Source organism: Anser anser (genome assembly GCF_964211835.1).
Source record: "Anser anser genome assembly, chromosome: 1".
In the NCBI taxonomy this organism is placed as follows: Eukaryota; Metazoa; Chordata; class Aves; order Anseriformes; family Anatidae; genus Anser; species Anser anser.
The window spans coordinates 15,753,253-15,775,084 of NC_139720.1; the positions used below are offsets into that span (position 1 = coordinate 15,753,253).

Here is a 21,832-nt window from a genome sequence, read left to right on the forward strand (position 1 = left end):
AAGTTGAGCTCTGACAGATACTTTTGATGCAAGCCTCAGATGGAGTCGCTTGATGTGCCTTTGAAAAACCTGTAGTAGGAGACCACTTTCGGCAGCTCTCAAAGTTGTTAAGTCATGGCCTTTGGCCTTAGAAAAAACCTAAATCAAGCTATTTTTTTTTCTCTGTGCAACCACTGCTAAAACACAACCACTTCTGTTCCTAAAAGAAGGTGCTGACTTATTTTCTCCTGCAGTATTGCGCCGTGTCATTGATCAGATTCAGTACAGAAAAGGCACATTATTTCATTTGCCTTTTCACGCTGGAATTGCTGCTAAAAATGCACTTAAAATGACACAGATAAAAAAGCTAGAATTAATGCTTGTCTTTAAAAGTTAAATTTTGCCATTAAATTAATATATTTAATCATTTAACTGAGAACTTTAGTTTAATTACCAAACCCCAACAGTACTTTGCTTTGTTGGGGGCTGTGCTTTGCTTTTAAGGAAATGCACAGGGATGGAGGGAAGAAATTCCCTGTTATCCTAGGCAGCAAGAAAAACAATGATGTTTTTACTTCTGAAACGTCCGTGGGATGCCCATCACTGCTGTCCCTGCATGTACTGGGGCCTCAACGTGTGCCCTGACTGCTCATTTCTACACCTGGTAGCTGCACAGCAATGTCGTGTGGACTCTAACAGGAGGAAATGGATGCCCAGACACCCTGCAGGGAGGGGACAAAGCCACAGCAGAATGATGTTTCTGTTGGAAAATGGCTTTTGCCTATCACTGTAACTGGCGTTCTCTCTGACTGTTAATGAGAACAAACTGTCTTCACTGTCATCTGGGGACTTGTCTGTTTTGCTTCCTTTGCACATGTTGCATCGGCCATGCTTTGAGTTATTTTCAGTGCTCCTCTGTAGTAAAGTGGAGCAGCCAAATACTCGATGCCCTTATAAACATTATGGGGGGCAGAAAAGCTTCAGCTTGAAATTGTCTACAATAATTCCTTTATGGCAACCATAATAGTAAAATGAAGTTGTATAAATTGAGCTTAATGATATGTGAGTAATAATATCAATGCAATAAACGTGGGCCACGCTCAGGCTACTGACAAAGGGCTCCATTTGAATCTTTCCCAATAAAAATATAGACAACACTAGCCTCATGCTACCAACTTCCATAGGCACAGGACACCATGACCCATGAGACCTTGGAAGCTGTGAGGAAGAGGAAGGCACTGATAGACATTGTCACTTGGTGGGACTGCCTCTAATACTCCTGGCACTGAACCACAATATGCCTACTGTATTGGGATGGAGTCCATGACTAGGTCACTGCTCTCTGCCCAAAGAGCAGCTGAGTTTTTGATGCTTACTACTGCATCTTTGCTCAATTTAGCTATCCACAATTCACCCATCCAAATCTATGCCCGCCATTCTTGCGAAGTGGAAAAAAAAAAAAAGTACTTTCAGGCAACGACAGACATATAGCTGGTATGGAGAAAATGAAGCTGGAGTTGCCTGACTCTTTCCACTGATTATAAGAGGAGGGTGGGTGACTAGCTGGGATGTAGCCAACTCCATCCCTGTGAAGGGAGGTGGCAGGACCCCCATCCTTAGCTCCCTCTCTGATTATAAGTTCTAGAAGCAAACTGGCCTTTTCTGATTCCCAGGAACAGTTTTTCCTCCCTAATATGAAAAAGCATCCAGGGAGAGCAGAGGAAAAGCTTACTTTGCAAAGACAGCAGTGCTGTGGGAAGCACATAACTCCCTGGGTTTTGAGGGTTTTAGCCCAACTGTGGACTTACGGACAGGACAGTGCTCACGCACGGTGTTTCCCAGGAGGGGACCGCCCTGTTTCCCATCTCCATCCATTGCATCGAACAAATATAAGTTTGATATGTGTACCTGATTCTCAGGTTCCCGTAGCTGAGTAGTCAAGTTAGTTAACAGGACAGCAGTCTCCTCAGCCTTCCTGAAGGCATTGGAGGAAAGGGGAAGAGCTCCGCTGCAGTTTGGGCCACCACAGTCCCTGAGTCCCAGGCTGTCCCGGCACAATGCTCCACCACAGGCTGCTGCAGTGCAGGGCAGGTTCCCTGGCACCCCGCAGATCTGAAATAAAGAAGATGTTCGTGTCAGGACTCCTCTGGGCATCTGAAACAACCTCCTGCGGGAAGGATGTGGGGCATAATGTGAACATTGAACATTGCGTGTGATTTTCCCCAAAAGTCGCGGTTTTATATCTCCAAAGATAGGGTCACGGACTGTAACAGGACCCCCTTCCCTGACCTGAAGAATGCAATGGCAGCCCCCAGCTCCGACCCCCTCCTTGCAGGAGCCATTTTTGGGGCTCTTTGTGTTATATGTAGGCCTTTGCTTCACTCTGTGGCAGAAGTGTTGAAACCATCCCCTGGCCATATCCAGTCCATGGGGCATCCAAACCCATCCTGCTTGTTCTGAAGGACCCAGATCACGTCTCACACAGCACAGTACCATGCCTAGGCCTCTACGTATTTTGACACAGATGTCAGTCAAGGCTAAAGGCCGATGTGGATGTGCTCTGCCAGATGTCAGTGTTGGCTAAAGATGCTGTCAGGTAATCATTGCTGCCCAGCAGAAGGTTCCTGGCCTTCCTGTCCCACAGGTGCCACAAAAGACATGAACATTCCTCATCCACTCCAGGGCAAAGTTGCTCTGCTTAGGTTTAGCCACTGATGGAGGAGGTTGGTGTCAATTTTTTTGAATTTACACAGAAGTCCTCTTGAGACTACAAAGTGCTTGAGATTAGAAACAGTCCCTCCTGGTGGGCCTGCCCTGGGAACAATGGCTTGCAGAAGGGTGGTAGCAACCACAGCTGAGAAGTACAGATGTTTCTGATGTGACTGCACGGCTGTGGCAGGGAAGTGGCCTTTTCCAGATTTAAAATGCACGTAATCACCCTTTTAAAATAAAAACTAATAGCAGCATCAAAAAAAAATACAAAAAAAAAGTAGTTTTTATTTAGCTCCTGTTAAAAACCCACAGCACTTACCTTTTCATTTAAGTTTTGGATGTCAGGGATCTTGATCATCTTGAGCTGCTCCAGCACATTGCTTCCTTTCAAGGCCTGCTGGCCCATCACAGCGAGCGTGCTGTTCCTGGTGTATTCAGAGTATCTTATGACTGGGGTTGTCCCACTGCTTTCCTCTTCTGCCAGCAATGACATTTCAAAGTGTTTCCTAATGTTGCTGATGGCCTCTATAGCAATAGAAATAGTGGTTAGTACTAACTGTATTTTGGTTGTATTTAATTCAAGTATTTACTTGAATTCTAGACAAATGGTGAATGATGGGTAACTCAGTCTGTGTCACTGGTGGTTGATGTGGGTCAGCAGGGAGGGACAGGAACTGTGATTTCCTCAGTCCAATTTTTAAATCCTTTATTCAGCCAGCTACCAGCAGGAATTGATACCCATAAAACCTTCTAAAATAGACACAAATGCACTGGATCTTGTGTTATTCTCCAGAATCAAAGTTTAGGCTGAAAACTGTTCCTGCTAGTTGTGAAACCTATGAAATGACCAGGTCTGGGACTGTGACACAGGAAAGCATTTGTCCTCTCCTTGGTCAGCATAGTACCCAAAAGTTAAACAGTCAGCTTAACTAAGCCCAAAATGTAGATTACAAATGGGAATTTATGAGTTTTCTTTGGCTCTGGAAAAATTCAGTTGCAGGGTTGATGTGCTAAAAAAAAATGCATTTCCATGATAAGCCTGTAGGCCAAGCAACAAACATTTTCCTGTTTACTTAGTGTAACCTTTTTCTCTAGTAGAGACTCAAACGGCATGGAGAATATTCATTTTTATTTTATTTTAATTTTTTTTTTAGCCTAAAGAAAGGACTCAGGCCTTTTGTGAAACTCACAATTCAAAGCTGCTGCTGTCAAGGCTTCCCGGATCTCCAGGGAACCCAAAGTTTTCTGCACATCCCCAGGCAGAAGTATGTGCAATGAGCCAGAACTGATGTGTCAGCAGCGAAAAAGCATTAGAGGTCATTGACTAGCATCCCTCTGTACTGATAATGGCTCAGTTACTGGTTGAAGTCAATAAGAAGAATCTCATCAAGTCCTGACTGCTTTCTACCAGGCACTAAAGCTCTTGGCCTTGCTTTGGCTGAAGCTGACCAATGTTTAATTACCATGTGGAACTGGGGCTGTTTGTTTTATCTCGTAACTCTTGGAAACAACGTACAGTTTCAAGTTAGATACTAATATAAAATACCTGGCAAGGGGCTGCTGTGACTCCATATCTAAGCATGCGGCTGTTTTCTATGCAACATTTCCATTGCAGGAATATTTTACAGTGGTTCAGCTCTTCATTAAATGGCCCAAATATATTTTTCATGCTTGGTTTGTGATGGAGCTGTAGAGTTTCCAAGTTCCTTTATGTTAAACATAGCTTGATTTACAGCCTAGGCACCACACTACCACACCACAGTGGCTGCAAAGCCAGGGGCCAAGGCTGGAGGAGGTAATTTAATGAGATTTCATAAGCTGCAAGCCTTCTTTTAAGGACATGTGTGTTTTGTTTTTTCCAGGGATTTTAATTCATCATTAGATATTGACATTTCCAGGTCAGGCAGCTGAGTATATGCCCATGAGGAGCTCAGGAAGAGTCCTGAACTCGTTTCACTTGATCCTCTACAAGGAGAGGTAGGTAGGAGGTAGGTAGGAGCCCATTCCCCATGTGTGTCTAGAGCACAAGTGTCAAATGCGCCCCAGATGAGGTAGAGGGCATACAAGAGCAGAGCCATAGCTAGGATTTGCTGCTGGTCCTGGAATGAAGAAAGGAAGAGGGAACCAGGCTTTCTCCCAGACATCAGGGAAGACGGTTGTCTTGAGGGAAAAGTAATTTCTGTGCTGCTAGATGTTTGGTATCAGGACCAATGAATATTTGTGGTTCTGACCAGCAATTCAACTTATATTCAAGGTCTTCCCCTCCCCACACCCCCGTGTGCTTTTTATAGGGCTGTTTATCTGCCTCTGGAGGCCGAAAGATGAAGCGGAATTGGAACATGACCAGAGAGCACCACGGATGCTTCAGCTGTGCATCCACTGATCTCACTGGGATTTATTGTCTCTTTGCCTTCCTGCCTTTCTCAGAGTCAGCACAAGACCTGATCAAACTGGGACTCAGTGCATGGGAGAGCTGTGCTGACCTCTCGTGCAGGATCCGAGCGGAGGAGACAGTCCTGGGGGCACTGCCAAGCATAACAGTGCAGGGAGCCCTAAATCTTAATTAATCCCTCTTTTTTCTCTTGCTTTCCCTTGGCTTTACATTCCATTGACTTTCCCTTCATTTTATTCGATCTTTTTTAGTCCAATCTTCTTCTCGTTCGAACAAAATACAGAGGAACTCAAAGTGGCAGTGCAATGCCTGTAGCTGGTGTCTTCTGTGGTGCTTACCATGTCTTCTGGGGGTTCGTATCTTGGCAGCCATCTCTTTGGTCATTTGGTAGAGTGTACACTGCTGAAAATCTGCTGCTGTGGATGATCTAGTATCTGCTCAAGATCCCTGACTGATACATTCCCATCTTTCTCCAGAATTCAGCCCGTGACACTGTTATTACTGCCATTAGCAGCTGATGGGACTATACTTAGCTCAAGCAGAGATGGTGTAATTATTTTAAAAATGTCAAACAACTCAGTTCTGATTTCACATTTTTTGATGATGGAGAGCGAGTTCCTTACCACATAAAGTAATGCATTTTCCCATGGGAACACTGAGAAGTTGCACTATGACTCTCTGCTTTAATTAAACAAACTATTGCCGTACATTTTTTAACTATTGCTAAGAGCAATAGGAGTCAGAAGCAGGGAAAAAAAATCCTTTGCTCTTCTACTGTATGATTTGTGAGTCTATAATGTAAAACTGGGTGGCCTTTAAATCCTGATGTAAACATCAGGACTCATGGGATTTTTGACTGACATGACCCTGGTGCATGCATTTGAAATTTATGATGCTAGAAATCACGGCATTTTACAACAAAAGAGAGTTTGGAAATTAGTATGATGATGTTCTTAGCATTTCCATTTTTTCTCAACCTATGGAACTAAAATCTAGGGATCTTTGAAATGTGTGGTTCAATGGTTCAAAACATTGTGAAATTTCATGGAATATGTTTACTTATTCCAGTTAATTACTGGCTGACTTACCTTTGAGGTTCAAGTAATGAAAACTGTGATGCAGATGCACTTTCTGTTGTAGAAGTTCATAGACAAGGTCAGCTTCTTCCCTAATATCTTCAATGTTCTCATTAAGGTCAGGAAACTCATACAGCATTCTAGGAAGGGAACCCATTTGTGCAACTTTTTCTCTACAAGGGAAATGACAGTTGTCAGTAATCAGACTGAAATGTTCTTAAACTGCAACTGAGATGCACAATATTTTAGATGACAAGAGATAAATTTCTAAATGAGCAGAAACATTTACTTGTAATGGCTTATTTGGTAATCTTTTAGGAACTGGAAAATTCCCACATTTAAGTACATGCCTGTGGGGGGGGAAATATAATATATGAAGATTATTTTGTTCACAGATCTATTGGAAACAGTGAATTAGCACTCCAACATCTGTGTGCTGATCAGAAACAGGATTTGAAGGTAAGGGTAAGCAAAGGTAAGGCTGGTGAAGCCTGGGGGAAGATTGCTTTCTTAGCCAAGAGATTTTAATGGGGCAGTCAATTCTTACTGAACGTAGCCATGAAAATCCTTGATGCCTGTGAGTGCCTCCAGTGAAAGAACAGGATGCTTCAAAATTCTTTCAGTTTCAGAAATGGCATCTTCAAAGGTTTTGAAGCGCATGTCACAGCTGGGCATTTGTCCTCCTTTATCCTCTAGACTTGCAGCAAACCTCATTATCCCTTGAACAGTCTGGGCGAGGGCAGTAATTTCGGCGTCCCACTGATCGAAACACAGGTGACACTGACGGCAAGAGGGAAAGTCTTTCTCGAAGCCACGGCCACACTGGTTGCAGAACCACCCCGTGACACCAGCACGGCAGTTACACGCGCCGGTGGCTTTGTCACACTGGGGCTGGCTGGTTCCCTCCAGGTTACACGCACATGCTGCAAGAAAGGGACAGCAAGTCACATGCAGTTGTCCCTTCTCTGCAGGAGTAACGTGTACAGGAGACACAATCATGCACTTCAACGGTGCAAACAGAAACTGGTTCTCTCTGCTGCTGTTTGAGCCTGCTAGGCTGGGTCTGCAGAGATCAATGGATCAACATTAATGTTGAACAATGGATCAACATTATCCTGCTGAGCAGACCACTCATGGGGTTTCTTTTTCTTGATGTGATTCTACTGCTACTTGCTCCTTGAACCATGTTGGAGTTTTCCCCCACTGTGTGCAGCTCTGCTCCTCTAGCACTGTGTCTCTGTGATCACCTCTCAGTAAAGAACCTTTTCCTAACATCCAATCTGAACGACAAAAAATGGACATAAAATATTATTTGGAGACACTTTTCAGCCTGCACAACCAGGAAATCAGCACCACTGATCACCGGAGCTCAGACTAGGTCCCTGGCTTTGGGACAGCTGAAGTCAGGTGAGATAAATCCCTCCTGAAACTTCACCCTGGTACTCCCTGGGGTGGGGAGCTGTCTGTTGAGAGCTGCACTACACTCCACTTCTGCAGCCTTCAGCTAGTGTAGACCATTTCTAAATAGCAGAGGGTGAAACCAGTGTTCACGTTAGAGTGAAAGGGACTACATGTCTAACATCTCTTCTTTAGCTCTTGCATCCATATTCACATCATAACTGTAGAGGGAAAAGTACTGATAAATAATATAAACAATTTTATCCATCTTGTACACTCAAATGTGTTAAAGTTCATTTCTCTAGGTATAAGTCCTGTCTTCTCTGTGAACATAAGGGCCAAGCATTCCTTTTGCAGCAGTTTCTAGTCTGGTTGTCCCCACTTAGTAATACTTACAAATGCAATGCATCTGGGGATTGCCAAAGTAATTTTCCTCACATTCATCACAACGTCTTCCACCATAGCCAAGCTTACATGGACACTGGCCTGTAAGCTGTAAAGACAGGTCAGGATTAAACAGCTGCCCACACAGAATGACTGGACAGACATTATTTGCTGGGTTTCTTTCTTGCTCTGTCATACAGCTGCATGGGGACTGCAGTGACACAGCTTCCATATGTTCTTTAAACAACATGGTTTATACATGATAAGCCACTTTTCCCATCTTCCTCCTGAAGGCTGTGAAAACAAAATGGGCATGGAGAGCTGGCTTTTCTTTACTGATATGAAAGGTTTTGTATGGTCCAGTCTACAGACGATCTTTGAGAACTCATCCTCTGACTATTATCTGAAAGAGGATTTTTTTTTCCTTTTGCAAAACAGATTAATGTCTTATTTTTGCTTGAACAAAGCTTAACATTTCAACTTTTAACTACATGATATATTAGCTGTAACAGAAAACCTCCAGGGTATACTATGCACATTGCCCTAGAAAATTTATTTTGGAATTCAGCAGCAAAATTAAACTGCAGGGAATTACAGCTCTGATAACTGGTATAACTCAGAAAAGCAGTAGTAGTGTAGTTCTGTCACGTTAAGAGCTACATTTCCTGGGAAAAATAATAAATCCGCTAAATAAACCAGAACAAACAGAAAGCATATTGAAGGGAAAATGTGAAAGCATATCAGCAAGATCTTGGCATAAGGTCCTGGTGCTATGTAGTCAAGAGCAAAATTTTAGTTGTCTCCATGGGACCACAATTTTAGCTCTCTATTCTGAAGCATTGTTTTATTTTTTCTACGTTCTTGCTCTAGAAAGTGCACAGGAATTAAAGGTGAGAAAAGATACTCTAGCAGTCTGATTGATGATGCATGATTAATGTAATGGCAGCAGCTTCTACTTTATGAAAGGAAACACTTAAAAAAACACATGCAAGTCTCTTGGGCCCAAGCCTGGACTTTCTCTTTCCCTGTACATATGTGTATGAGGCATTTTTTCCTATATATCATTTTCTCTTCAATTTCTGCAATCCACTTTGCAAAGAAACACACAAGCAAAGAGAAATTGCTTGCAAGCAAAGTCACAGTATCAGAACAGCACATTTGATATACTGACTCCAAGCCTAGTTGTAACAACCGCAAATTTCAAAGACTCATTGTTTTCAGGGTGCAAGACAGAAAAACATTCTTATAGGAGCAGGTCCCAAGCATGCCAGGCCAAAATGCCACCATCCCAGTTCCCAGAGAGCAGAGTAGTTTCCTTGCCTGGTCGCACTGGTTGCTTTGGGTGTTTTTTGGCTCACAGTCGCAGAGCTGACATCCTTTTCTGCTAGCCAGGTCCCAGTAGCCAGGTGCACACTGGTTGCACGTGGTGCCCACCACATTGGGCAGGCAGGGGCAAGCGCCAGTGGCCGGGTCACACAGGCAGGCTGCGTCCCTCCCTGGGCACGTGGCAGGGAGGACACCTGTGAGATTGCATGTGCAGACTGGAAAAAAAAAGGACAACTACTACAGCAGATGCTGATACAGAAGATGAGCAATCAGAATTGTACATAAAGCACAGCTTGGCCTTGAAACGTGGCTTTGAACAAACTTACTGGGAGCTTTTACTACTTTTAATACCGGCACAAAAATGAAGGTGTAGTGAATTTTGAATCTTATTATAATGAAATGTTGAATATGTTGGATAAGGCAAAACTGATTTACAGTAGGCACTGTACAGTGTGGGAACCCCCAGTTAATGGCAAGCTGAGTAACATAAGAGGACTTCCTTTTGAGGAGCCAAAAGTTCTTGCTAAACCATTTCTGGGTGACATCTTCCAAGAATGAATGAGGAATTGGTTTGTACTGTATTTCAGAGAATCCCAGAAAAAGAGATACTTGAAAATAGATATATTTTTCTGGCCTGTTGAAATTAGACCTTCAATCAGCCACATTTGTGAAATGGTCTTCGAGAAACTTTGGGAAGAAACTTATGACCTGCATGTTCTTACACTCCTTCCTTTCCTCTCAAAATGCTGAGTTATTGACAGTGTCCTCATGTGGTCTATTAAATTGCCCGAGCAGTCTCTATTTCTAGCCATATCATCAAAACAACTGGGAAGGCAGGGAGCTCAGCAAGAGGTCATCTGGCTAACTCAGCATTGCTTTTGATTATCTTTGATTTCTTTAATTTTGATTCCTTCCTGAATAGCAAGAATGCACATTTATTTTTCTGACAGCTAATACTGATTTCAGTTCACAAATAATCATTTCCTAGGAGTGATATTCAGTAGAAGATTTAGGGAGACTTGGATGACAAGGATAGAACTTAATAGATGCCATATTAGCAGCTATATGTATCACTGGGTAGAGATTTATTCAGGACCCTCATATACTGCTCCATTTGTCTGCTTTAGTCTTATCATCCCCTTAGGGGCTAACTTCTCCCTATAGCCTAATTTGTTTAAAACTTTTCTCGCTGATAATATGCAATTGCAGTGCTGTTGTTCACTTACTTTGGCAGTCCTGAGCAAGGGCTGAACCAAAATACCCGGGTTTGCAGAACTGGCAGTGTGCTCCGTGGGTGTTGTGCAAACACTTGATGCATTCCCCGGTGACTCTGTTACAGGACTCCGGGTCAGTCACGTCAATGTTGTTGTTGCAGGGGCATGGTGCACAGTCCTCCATGGGGCTTCCTGGGTTTTTGTAGAACCCGCTAGGACACGCATCACACTGCTGGCCTGTTGGAGAGAAAGGTAAAAACGTGCTGGCTGGTGAGAATTCAAGTGAGTCATGTAATTTTTAATAATAAAAGGCTGCCTGTTCAAATTCAGATTTCGAATGGAAGATACCCATCTGTTTGAGACTGGTGCCTTTTAATCCTGTGATCATTTAAAATTATATCTCCCGTACTGCAATCTGTTGGAAACACACCCCTCTCACCCCAAGCCTCTTTTACCAGGGAAGCCCTTTCAGTATGAGTAAAGGGATACCCCTCAGACACCACCTCCAAGCATCTTTTTCCAGCAAAGTATTTTCAAATAGGATAGGATAGGATAGGATAGGATAGGATAGGATAGGATAGGATAGGATAGGATAGGATAGGATAGGATAGAGCAGAGCAGAGCAGAGCAGAGCAGAGCAAAGCAGAGCAGAGCAGAGCAGAATAGTTTCAATTGGAAGGCACTTACAAAGACAATCAAGTCCAACTGTCAGACTACTTTGTGGCTGACCCAAAGTTAAAACCTATCATTAAGAGCATTATCCAAGTGGCTGTTAAACATGGACAGGCATGGAGCATCAACTGCCTCTCCAGGAAGCCTGTTCCAGTGTCTAACCACCCTCTCAGTAAAGAAGGATTTCCTAATGTCTAGTCTGAACCTCCCCTGATTCTGCTTTACAGCAGGGAAAATAGTTGAGCACCTCCATCTCTACTTCTCCTCCTTGGAAAGTCGTAGGGAACAAAACTGTAGTTGGAGTTAGGCCATTTTGCAGGATTTTCCCTGGTGCCTTCACCCCAATGTCACGGGAAGGGGGGATGTGCCCTATTCTGGAGAGATGCAGAGCCCACCAGACCTGCCTTCCTTTCTCTAACAGAGGATCTCCAGGAGGTCAGAGGAGCTCTGGGACATTCTGTCCTTGCTTTCTGGCATTGTAGTTCTGTCTGCATCCATCCCAAAGCTTCCCCACCACCCCCCAATCAAGGTGCTACCACTCTGCACTCTCAAAAACCTTTCTGGGCAGGCTAGTGTCACTGGGACCTTGTCCACTGGCTCATCCTTGGCCAAAGACTCTTTTCTCTTTCACCACAGTCCCAAGGAGCTGAGCCTTTCCCAGTCTCCAGAAGAGTGAGCCTGGTGCCTCAGAGGCGACCAAGAACCTTGGCAGGAAGGAGCAATTGGAAGAAAGTCCTGGACTGAGGATATCAGTTGTTTCTGAGGACAGCAATCCCCTGGGTAAGTATCAACAGGGATCATTTTGGCCCTAACAGTGATTCCTTGGACAAAACTGCGCTTCACTTATACAGGAACATGGCCTAAATAAATATGACAGCATTGGTTTAGTTTTGGCTCCATTGTTGGAAATCTTTGTAATGCCCAGGGGAAGGGAAATAACTTCAGCTTTTCCCTGCAGAAATTCAAGTTAAGTCAATGGGATCTCTGGAAGTGAGACATCAGTTTGCTGCAAAAAATACCCGCATCTGAGATAGCTGGGAATAGCCCTTTCTGCAGTGACCTTTCAAACAGTGAAACATTTCCTTTTTGGTGCCCTGATCTTTCTGATTTGGGTTTCCAATGCTTGCTTCTCAGAGGTGATGAGCAACTGGAGTTCCCTCCACCAGGTACCCCTGGAAAGGGGGACGTTTCCAGAGAGTGACATTAGATTAATTAATGACTTCACTGAATACGAATAGATGAATGCCTTTTTTGAATACTAACTGCACAAATCCCACTTTTCTCAGTTGGGATATTCCCACTCAAGTTGAGTAAATTTGGGCATTAACTTTTCTTATCTATTTTATCATTATTTCACTTGTCATTTCTGAACAGAGGATGTGCAGAGGATCATAATTTTTGTTTTACATCAGTTTTAATATAATCAAAACCAGTCTTTATTTTGCTTGTTACCTGAATATCCCTCGAGACAGTTGCAGACTAATTGTGCAGTCCGGGAGTCCTGGTAACAGGAATGTGCGAAAAACCTCTTGCTCGTAGGTGCCCCTGGGCACATGCATGGGCGGCAGGGTTCTCTGTTCAGGGGGTTTCCGTAATAGCCATCCATGCACCTGTCAAAAGAGTCAACACAAAGCAGCAGGAATTGTCAAATGCTCCTTTCAGTCCTGGCATGTGAATCAATTTATATATATCTATAATTAATTTAGGATTCCAGGCCACTGTAATGCTATCCCCATTAGTTGGTGCAGATGTATGCAGCTTCAAACATGCTCTAAAATGTAAAACCAGAGCTGCATTCCCAAGATCTGGAGAAAAACAAACAAAAATAAAAAACACATTTTCTTTTCAAGGAATATTCCTGAAAACTTTCACCTACTCTGAAATAATTTTAACTCTCTGTGTGTATATATGACAAAATACATGTGAAAGAGGAATACACGTAGTAAGAGCTGGATATGCAGAATTTCTGCGTGTGATATGTGATATGTCATATACATACTATCATTTAGGTTACAGAATCAATCATTCTGTGATTCTGTAAACTCACAGAAAAAATCTGCATATCCAGCTCTTACTATGTGTATTCCTCTCTCACATGTATTTTGCCATATATACACACAAAGAATGATTGGCATGATATTAGAAAGTCCCAGCATGGGTGAAAGAGCAAATATTCATTCAGAGTACTTAGAGAATATTGCATATTTCAGGGCGTGACATTTATGTAGAAATGCTCTGTCTGAAACATTCTGCAAACCTGGGGTGATGGCTGCTTCAAGGTGGTGGCAGCTGTGGCATTACCCGTACAAGCAGGCAATGGAGCAGCTTCTGAAGCATCCTCGGTCTTTAATCTGCTTTACTATGGCAAATGGGAACACAATTCTGTATATTTATACAAGCCAGTTTAAAAGTCTTGGCTTTCCAATTATCCTCGCCCTGGGTAATGGAACTCCCGTGGAGGCGCAGGGCAACAAGTGTTTCAGTCTCCCATTTTTAATCTATTTGACATCTACAGCCACAATAGCGAAAGGTCGCATTGTCCAAACGCATTGGTAGAGAAGCTCAACAGGCTTCATGGGGAAATCCTCTTAAAATGGAATGAAGAGGTACAATCCAGCCGAACCAAACTAACCAGCCAATAAATTTAATTCTGATGTCCTTGCTGAATCTGCTGATAATTCTGCAAGGATATAAATGAAAAACATGAGCACTGTTTTGAGCAGAGATGGAACCACGTGGGTGAAGTCATTTGCTGGTCATATGGAAATGATATGAGCCAGCAAAGAGGGCATGTTTATTTAAGCTCCTCAGAGATAATCGCAGGTATTAAAATGAGTATTCAGCTCTAGTTTAGCCTCTTGGCAATTTAGAAGCTGGCAGGAAATCTTGTATCACAGGTGCAGCACTTTGCACAGGTCTCTGAGCACATAGCACCTGGGCACCCATGTCTCGAATGCTGCTTGCAGATGGCTGTGCCCCGGTCCATCCCAGAGGATCCGCCTTCCCGCTCACATTTACCCAACAAACGGGCACCTGTCATTCAGCATTGAGGTCCAGTTCAATCCTGTTTTTAGCTATGTTTCCAGTTAAGGTCTCTGAAGCATTGATGGGATGTAGGTGGGTCCCCAGCAAAGCACATATCTCAGACAGCTGTTTTTGGGGTGAGCAGTGCAGTGCTGCCCATCACCTTACCTTTCACAGTGGCTTCCAGCCGTAAACCTGCTGCAGTTCAGGCACTCGCCGGTCACCGCGTCGCAGAGCTCTGCGTAGCCATTACACGGGCACGGGCGGCAGTGGGGAAACCCAAAATACCCAGGCAGGCACCGGCTGCAGCGCTGACCATCGACGTCCTGGCGGCAGGCGCACTGCCCCGTCACCTGGTCGCACAGCGAGCTCACCGAGCCTTGCGGGTGGCACTCGCATGCTGGAAAACACCGAGAGAGAAGCTGCATCGTCAGCATGTCCCCACCAACACACCCATCACTGACACTGCTCAGAGACAGGACAAGCAATGGGGATGGCAAATTTGTTATATGTGGAAATAATTTTTTATCGCATCATGCATATTAGTGGCTTCAAAGCCCTACAAGGTTGGGGTGTCCATGAAGAGCACCATACTGTTACTGGTGCTGGTACTGGTGCTGGTACTGGTGCTGGACTGGCTGCCAAGTACTCACGGTAGCAGCCGTGGAAGCCAAAGCCGTAGCTGCCTGCAGCGCAGGTGTCGCAGCAGCGTCCCACGACGTTGGCTTTGCAGTGACACTGCCCCCCGAGTCTGCTGCAGCTGGCGTTCAGCGACCCTTGGGGATTGCACTTGCATGCTGCCAGTGGGAAAGAAAATCAAACCAGGCGCGGTTAAAAAAACAAAGGGGTGTGACTGTTCTCATAATCTTGCAGTTTTGCACTTAGGAACAGGAAGGGAAGAGCTTGATGACCTCTCATCAGGGATTCACTAACCACCAACAGTGATGCGCTAGCTGCAGCACTGGATGTGGTCTGCAAGCAGTGCTTAGCCTGTGCCTGTGCATTGTCTGCTCCTTTGTGAGCAACTTGGACTGTCCTACTGAACAAAGGTGGTCTGCTAACTCACAGAGGATGTTTGTCCACGATGCTCAGATGCCAGTGCTAGAAAGCCAAAGTGAGAATCCCATCACTATGGGGAGCCGTACTGGAATGTTTACACAGAATCAGTGCAGCCCAAATTTAATTGAGGGGAAGATTGCAGCTGTGTGGCCATGGCCACATCGCATGATCTGTGAGTGAGGCATCTGTTCTTCTAAAGACAGCACGAACTAAAGAGATGCTGCCAGGTCTTGGCAAGGATCAAAGTCATCTCCACAGGGAGATGACCACCAAAGGTGTCCAGAAAGACAACTCCTGATGCTGGAAGTACAGAGAAGGTCCCTCACTGTGGGCCCAACAACAGAGAAGTTATTTCTGCAATGGGGCCAGGATACTGCCAGGGGCTTCAAACCCCACCTGCCACTGTACTCTCGCTGGGACACCACTGATGTTTTCTTGGAGAACTTGTTTCAGCACATCGGCTTGTGTGCCATCAGGCCTGGAGCTCTACCAGGCCATCCAGATGTCTTGCAGGATCTGTAGAGAGGGCTTAAAAACTCCTCCGTCATTTTCTGGCAGCCAAAAACTAGCCAAGTTGCTGCTCTGGGCAGCTGGTGAAACTGCTTCTGGTTGCAATGCTCTTCAGAAAACACACAAGCACTGCTCCATCTTGCTGCTCCACCAAGCTCAACATGCGATGGGCTCAAGATCCATGGCTGGTCAAGAGCCATGCCACCCAGAGATGTTTGCAGCATGCTCAGGGTTCCATGGGATGTGTCCAGCATGCCAAAACCGATCAGCTTCACTTACCTACACCACCATGGACTGAAAGCTCTCCAGTCAACATGCCCAACAAACTCAAGGAAAAAACATCAACTGACCAAACCAGGTGTCTGTGCGGGTTGCCCCTTACCGACGGCACCGTGGTGAATGCGGGCGGACATGCTCGCGATCAGCCGTGAGCATGCCTCGGGCAGGATGTGAGGTCCAACTTCTGATGCAATTTCAATGCAGCGATACTTTTGGTAGTCATCTAAATCCTTTTTACTGCATAAGTTTTCCACAGAGCTGATTCTGGGAATAAGTCCAAGCTGCGGCGTTAAGAGGAAAAGAAAATATTTTTGCTTAGATATAGTGAAAAACAGAATTTCCCACATTCCCTGACTGTGGTGCGCATGGTGAGGACAGAGGCCTGGAGCACCGGATTTCTAAATCTAAATTCACATTTATTCTCAAGGTCTAGACATTCCCCGCGTTCCTCACATAAAAGAGACTGTGTACAAAAAAGTCGGATTATAATAAGACCTCAGATATATGCTCAGAACTGTTTTTGCTGCTAAGAGGTACCATGTTTACGACTCCAAAAGCAGGCCAAAATTTTTACTTGTGTTACTGAGATAGGGAAAAAATAATCTGGAGGCTCCATGTCCAAGTATGGCCAGCCTTTGTCAGCTCCAGTTCTACAGAAGTAATTAGAGGAATGAATTTTTAAATACTTTTCTCAAGAGAAAGACCCAAAACTAATACCCAGTTTCTGCCTTGGTGGAAACATGGGAAATGTCTGGACATAATTCCCAGGATATCACAGAACTAATTTTACTTCTCCAGTGACAAGACCCATCTCGAAATCCCCATGATTTTTTAATTAGGTTCAGTTATATAGATTTTCAAAAAAATAGGTGAATGAAGAATTGAAAAATGTGTGTCCCTAACCACACCACTCTGTCAGCATATGTGGAATGTGCTCATAATAAATGAGCAACCTCTAGAGGTACACACTCTGGCTATTAACATACATGTATGATTTGGTGAGCTATTATGGTATTGCTCCATAAAAATTGTAAATGATGCAATCCTGTCTTTCCATATATAAGCACAGAAAGACAGTGCCAATGGAGGTAAGTTGAAGTAAGCTTCCCTGGATTTCTGATAAAATGCACCACAAATGATTTATAAATATTTGGATGAGTCTATGTGAAAAACAAACAAATTTCAAAGTGGTATAAATCCAGTCTAGAGGGAATTGTGACAGCGTTACTTACAGAGTCAATCAAGATGAACGATTTAGCCTTTGGGCCAGAGGCAGAGGGCTGAGAGAAATACACGTCCACAGAATACTCTGTTCCTGGCTCCAGGCAGACTGGAGTTTGCAGGAGAGCGACCCTGTTTAGCAGAAACAAAGCACAGTTATGGACAGAGCATAGTTATATGCTTGGTCCCTCACCAGAGCAGGATGGGGCACGTTGCTGGGATGCTGTGAGCTCTCCCTGCCCTCCTGGCTCCTCTCTGTTCTTTACATAGGTGCAATCTGAAAACCTGGTTTTGAGAATAGGCTACGGCAGTGTCTTTAGGTCAGTATTTCCTTCCTGTATGGAAATAGCTTCAGCTGGATCTCTGCCAAAGGAATTAGCCCCAGCAGGACCTAAGGCTGCTCTCCCAGCTCTGGCGAGCCATTGCCAGGCTGAAGCATCTGCTTCTTCCTGCCCTCCTTCGGTCCGCCTGCTGCTGTGGTACGGCAGCAACAGGAAAGGCCACACATGTGTTTCCAATATCCCCGCTTTCCCACAGATTTAATGTGCTGCAGTGGTTCAGCAAAGGATTTGTACACAGGAAATCTACAGCGAAAGGACAGGAATAGCTGGACCTCTTCGCAGCTGGGAGAGCCAACACATGTGGCTCCTGTGAAAAGCCTTGGGTTCTGCAGCGTTGACTTGACAAAGCACCAGTGGGCTGAACGGCGACGCTTGCTAGCCAGTCTTCTAAGGTCTATAAACAAAAGACAAGAATTACGATCATTTTTCATACCTGAAAAACCCTCTTTCTCCCTGTCACGGTTTGTGAAAGCCAACTGAGTGGTTGCAAATAGCAGTGACAAAGCAGGTTTTCTCTTTGTTCTTTATAGGATTAAAAATAAGGTTATTGGTGAAAAATGCATTGTATTTGCAATGGCTAATTGAATAGCAGTAGCGGAAATGGGACCTCAGCTGGTGCAAATGGAAACAGCTCTGTTAAAGCCATTGGAGTTGTTTCCTTTCTCAGCACAGTGTTGTCCCACAGATAGCCTTCGCTGTGTGCCTCCCCTCACATCTAATAAGGAATAACAAACATAAATGATTTTGTTACACAAGTCTTTCAAATTCAGCTGTTTCATCCAGTCCTTAGAAGGAAAAAGCAACGTCAAACCAGCCCACTGTGAAATTATTCTCATGTTTTAAGTCAATGGGAGTTTTGTTTGCCTCAGAATGACAGGAAAAGAGCAGAATACAATAGACAGAAGAAGTATCTTGAGTGGTGGGATAGTCCCAGGGAGCTGGGAAGGGAAGGAACAAAGCATGTATGAATAACTGGTATGGATAAAACACTTGCATATGTCTTTGAACACATGGCTATGGACTTGGATTTAACCAGATTCGGGTTAATGGATTTCCCTAGACATATCTTCATCACTGAGAAATTTTGTCCAGATACAAAATAAGAACAGATGATCTTGAAGGTCTTTTCCAACCTTAATGATTCTATGATTCTATGATTTTGGTTAATATCCAACAGTTTTCACACATCTCAGAGCCCAGCTGGAGCAACTGGGAAGCTGGACGCCTACAAAGGTCCTGGATAGATACCTTCTGTGTATGCACAGATCAGCTCACTCCTGCCTGTGCACATTGTCCTGCCCAGAAAATCTCAGATAGAAATATAAGATGCCCATCCAGAAAGAGCTGGCATTTTGCAGGTGTCTGACCCATGAACAAAAGTGCAGTACAAGCAAGGGTAGCAAATGAGGAGCTCCAGAAGATGAAAATTTGTCTGATACTTAGAAAACACTTTTTTTTTTTCTTTTTTAAATATGAGTGCAAGGAGATAAGGGAATAAGTATAGTGCACGTTTCTCTGCTGTTCAGGATGAGCAGGCAAACAATTTTCATTTTAAAAAAATAAAGAGCAGGAGGAGTTGCCTATTATTGGCAAAATAGACCCTGCATCTATCACATCACAAGACACACAAGTCATCACAAATACCTCAGGCTCATAACGGATCGAGATATCAAAGTCCATAGTGAAGGGAATATTGTTGATGGCAAATCTCAGCCCAGCTCCACTGAGGACACGGGCAAAGCCAGCTCCTGTCCACGTGACAGACCGGCCAGCGCTGGGCTGCCTGAAAACCACTGCCACAGCTGAGCCCTGTCCTAGCTGAATGGCATCCTGCAAAGACACGTTGACATTTTCAACAATGCAAGTTACAAACAGGCAAACTCAGAAAAAAAAGGAAAGGAGTTGCTTTTTGCCATATTATTTATTTATTTCAGCTACTGGTCAGCCTCATTTTCTGAACACACTCTTGAACTAGCGATAGGACAAGAGGGAATGGCCTCAAGTTGCACCAGGGGAGGTTCAGGTTGGAAATGAGGAGACATTTCTTCTCAGAAAGAGCAGTCAGGCACTGGGACGGGTTGCCCAGGGAGGTGGTGGAGTCACCGTCCCTGGGGGTGTTCAAGGAGAGGTTGGACGTGGTGCTTAGGGATAGGGTTTAGTGGGTGACATTGATGGTAGGATGATGGTTGGACCAGGTGATCTTGGAGGGTTTTTCCAACCTCAATGATTCTATGATTCTATGATCTGCATGCTAAGAACTCTCCCACATGTAGGATGTTTAGGGTCACAGATAGAGAAAAGCTTCCTATAGCTTTGCTACAAGAGCAATGAGAAGGACCAGATTAATCCATCCATCTCTGTATATTCGGCACCTCCAGGCATTCATACTGCAAACCTTAAACAGATTAAACTTGATTTTGTACATGACTGGACTTTTCATTATAAGCTGAATGAATAAATATCAATACTTAAAATGACTAAGCTGACTTGCAGTGATGGAGCATTTAAATACAGAAGGTACCATGTTAACATCTAGGTACACTTAAATGTTGTAGAGGTCTTGCAAACAAAACAAAATAAAAAGGCGGTGGTGCTGGGGATTTTACCTTTCTTGAGGCTCTTCCCTTCTAAACAATTCATTGAACCTGAGCCTACAGTGGCACTGAACATAGCAAAACAAGCCTGTCTGTGGGAATTATAAAAAATACAGCTAAACTGTATAAAAAAAATGATTTCACTTGTGTCAGGATTCTGATGCTTAGGACTGTGAATTCCACATGCTCAGACGTTTTCTCTCCCTGTTGCAAGATTAAATTTACTATTTGTTGTAATCTTTCCTTAAATAACAAAGCACCTATTTACCTGCCCAAGTCCAGCTTTTCTTACACTTCGTTTTTTGCTCCTGTTTAACACAATCTTTCCATTTTCAATCGTGAACTCATATCCTTGCTTCTGGAAGTAGATGTCACACCTTGGAAGAGCGGTTGGTTTAACCTATGAGGTAGAAGTAAAGAGAGAGGAGGTATCACTGTCTCAACAGTTGTGAAGGGTTGGTAAGCAACTAAATGGAAAACCCAATTTTAAAATAAGTTCTGTTCTCTGCTGGGTGAAACCCTGAAACACAGCCCAGCAACTGCTGGAAACCTTTTTCCCTCACTCTTAAAATTAGCTTCGTCCCAGACATCTGTTTTCCATTTAATTATTGGACTGTAGGATGATTACTGGCTGTGATTATAGCTAAATATTTGTGGATGTGACCTGAAAATAAACATTTTTATTATTATTCCTTCTCCATAGCTTCTGGACAACACATCAGATTAAAAAACATTATTAAAAATGTATGCAGCGGAAGGGACACATTCCAGTAAGGCGAGACTTGTACTTTGCATGGGGAACAGCTACCCTAATTTTGAGGAGAAAAAAATAATTCTAAAAATGTTGTGGAATTAATGCCAAATTCTTTAGAGCTACCATCAGTACCTTTATACAGGGCAGCAGTAATGAGTCCAATGACGCAGAGAGGGATTTGTTTCCTCCCCTGTTAGAGCTTTCCAGAAATATCACAATTAGTGACAGCTTCTCCTCAAGCTGTTGGCAACTCAATCATTTTCCTCTAACTTAAATAATCAAATTAATTTGATTAATTTGTAGTGACTGTCCCTGGGTAACAGCCACAGTTATGGGAGACACGGAAGACAAGAATGTCCTGAGGATGGTCAAGGGACTTGCTTAGTATCAACCACCATATGGACGCGTTCTCCATATGACACCCAAAAGTCCAGGTACATACCAAGGGTGCAGAGCCAGAAAGGGACGTTGCATGCTCAGCTTCATAAATGTAATAATCCAGGGGCAAAAAGAAGTAGCCTGGGGCTGGCTCGTTACACTGGCGACTCACGATGTTGGGAAGGCACTGGCACTGACCGTCCTCTGGTGAGCACCTGGGGCAAGAGTTGGTAAAGAGAGCTGCTCAGCTCCACCCTTGCTTTAGCTCTGTTTCATTTCTTCCATTGTGAATTACTTAATCCACTTCCATTGTGGAAGAGGATTTCCACCAACAACCCTCATTGTTTCCTCTTTCCAATGCTGTACGTATTTAGTGCTTTTTTCCTCACTTAGGAGACGTGACATGCCTTGTCTTTCTCCATCCAGCCTATAACCAGGAGCACAGATCCTTTTCTTTCCTGAGCATCTGTTCCCATCTATTCCTGTATCCATTTCTCATTTCTGTTTCTATATCTATTA

General features: G+C 43.9%; 1 protein-coding gene across 1 annotated transcript in view; it reads right to left on the bottom strand.

Moving 5' to 3' along the window:
• The window catches only part of LAMB4 (laminin subunit beta 4), a 58,740-nt gene that overhangs the window by 7,417 nt on the left and 29,491 nt on the right, over positions 1-21,832 (bottom strand). The window contains exons 16-31 of the mRNA XM_083825524.1: positions 21,378-21,528; positions 20,450-20,581; positions 19,232-19,417; positions 17,860-17,981; positions 17,258-17,378; positions 16,129-16,306; positions 14,831-14,974; positions 14,346-14,577; positions 12,606-12,763; positions 10,494-10,718; positions 9,262-9,482; positions 7,954-8,050; positions 6,707-7,082; positions 6,172-6,332; positions 3,011-3,216; positions 1,888-2,091 (exon numbers count right to left, since the gene is read on the bottom strand). Of these exons, the coding sequence (XP_083681650.1) occupies positions 1,888-2,091; positions 3,011-3,216; positions 6,172-6,332; positions 6,707-7,082; positions 7,954-8,050; positions 9,262-9,482; positions 10,494-10,718; positions 12,606-12,763; positions 14,346-14,577; positions 14,831-14,974; positions 16,129-16,306; positions 17,258-17,378; positions 17,860-17,981; positions 19,232-19,417; positions 20,450-20,581; positions 21,378-21,528 (2,914 nt within the window). The remainder of the gene's footprint in view (positions 1-1,887; positions 2,092-3,010; positions 3,217-6,171; positions 6,333-6,706; positions 7,083-7,953; positions 8,051-9,261; positions 9,483-10,493; positions 10,719-12,605; positions 12,764-14,345; positions 14,578-14,830; positions 14,975-16,128; positions 16,307-17,257; positions 17,379-17,859; positions 17,982-19,231; positions 19,418-20,449; positions 20,582-21,377; positions 21,529-21,832) is intronic.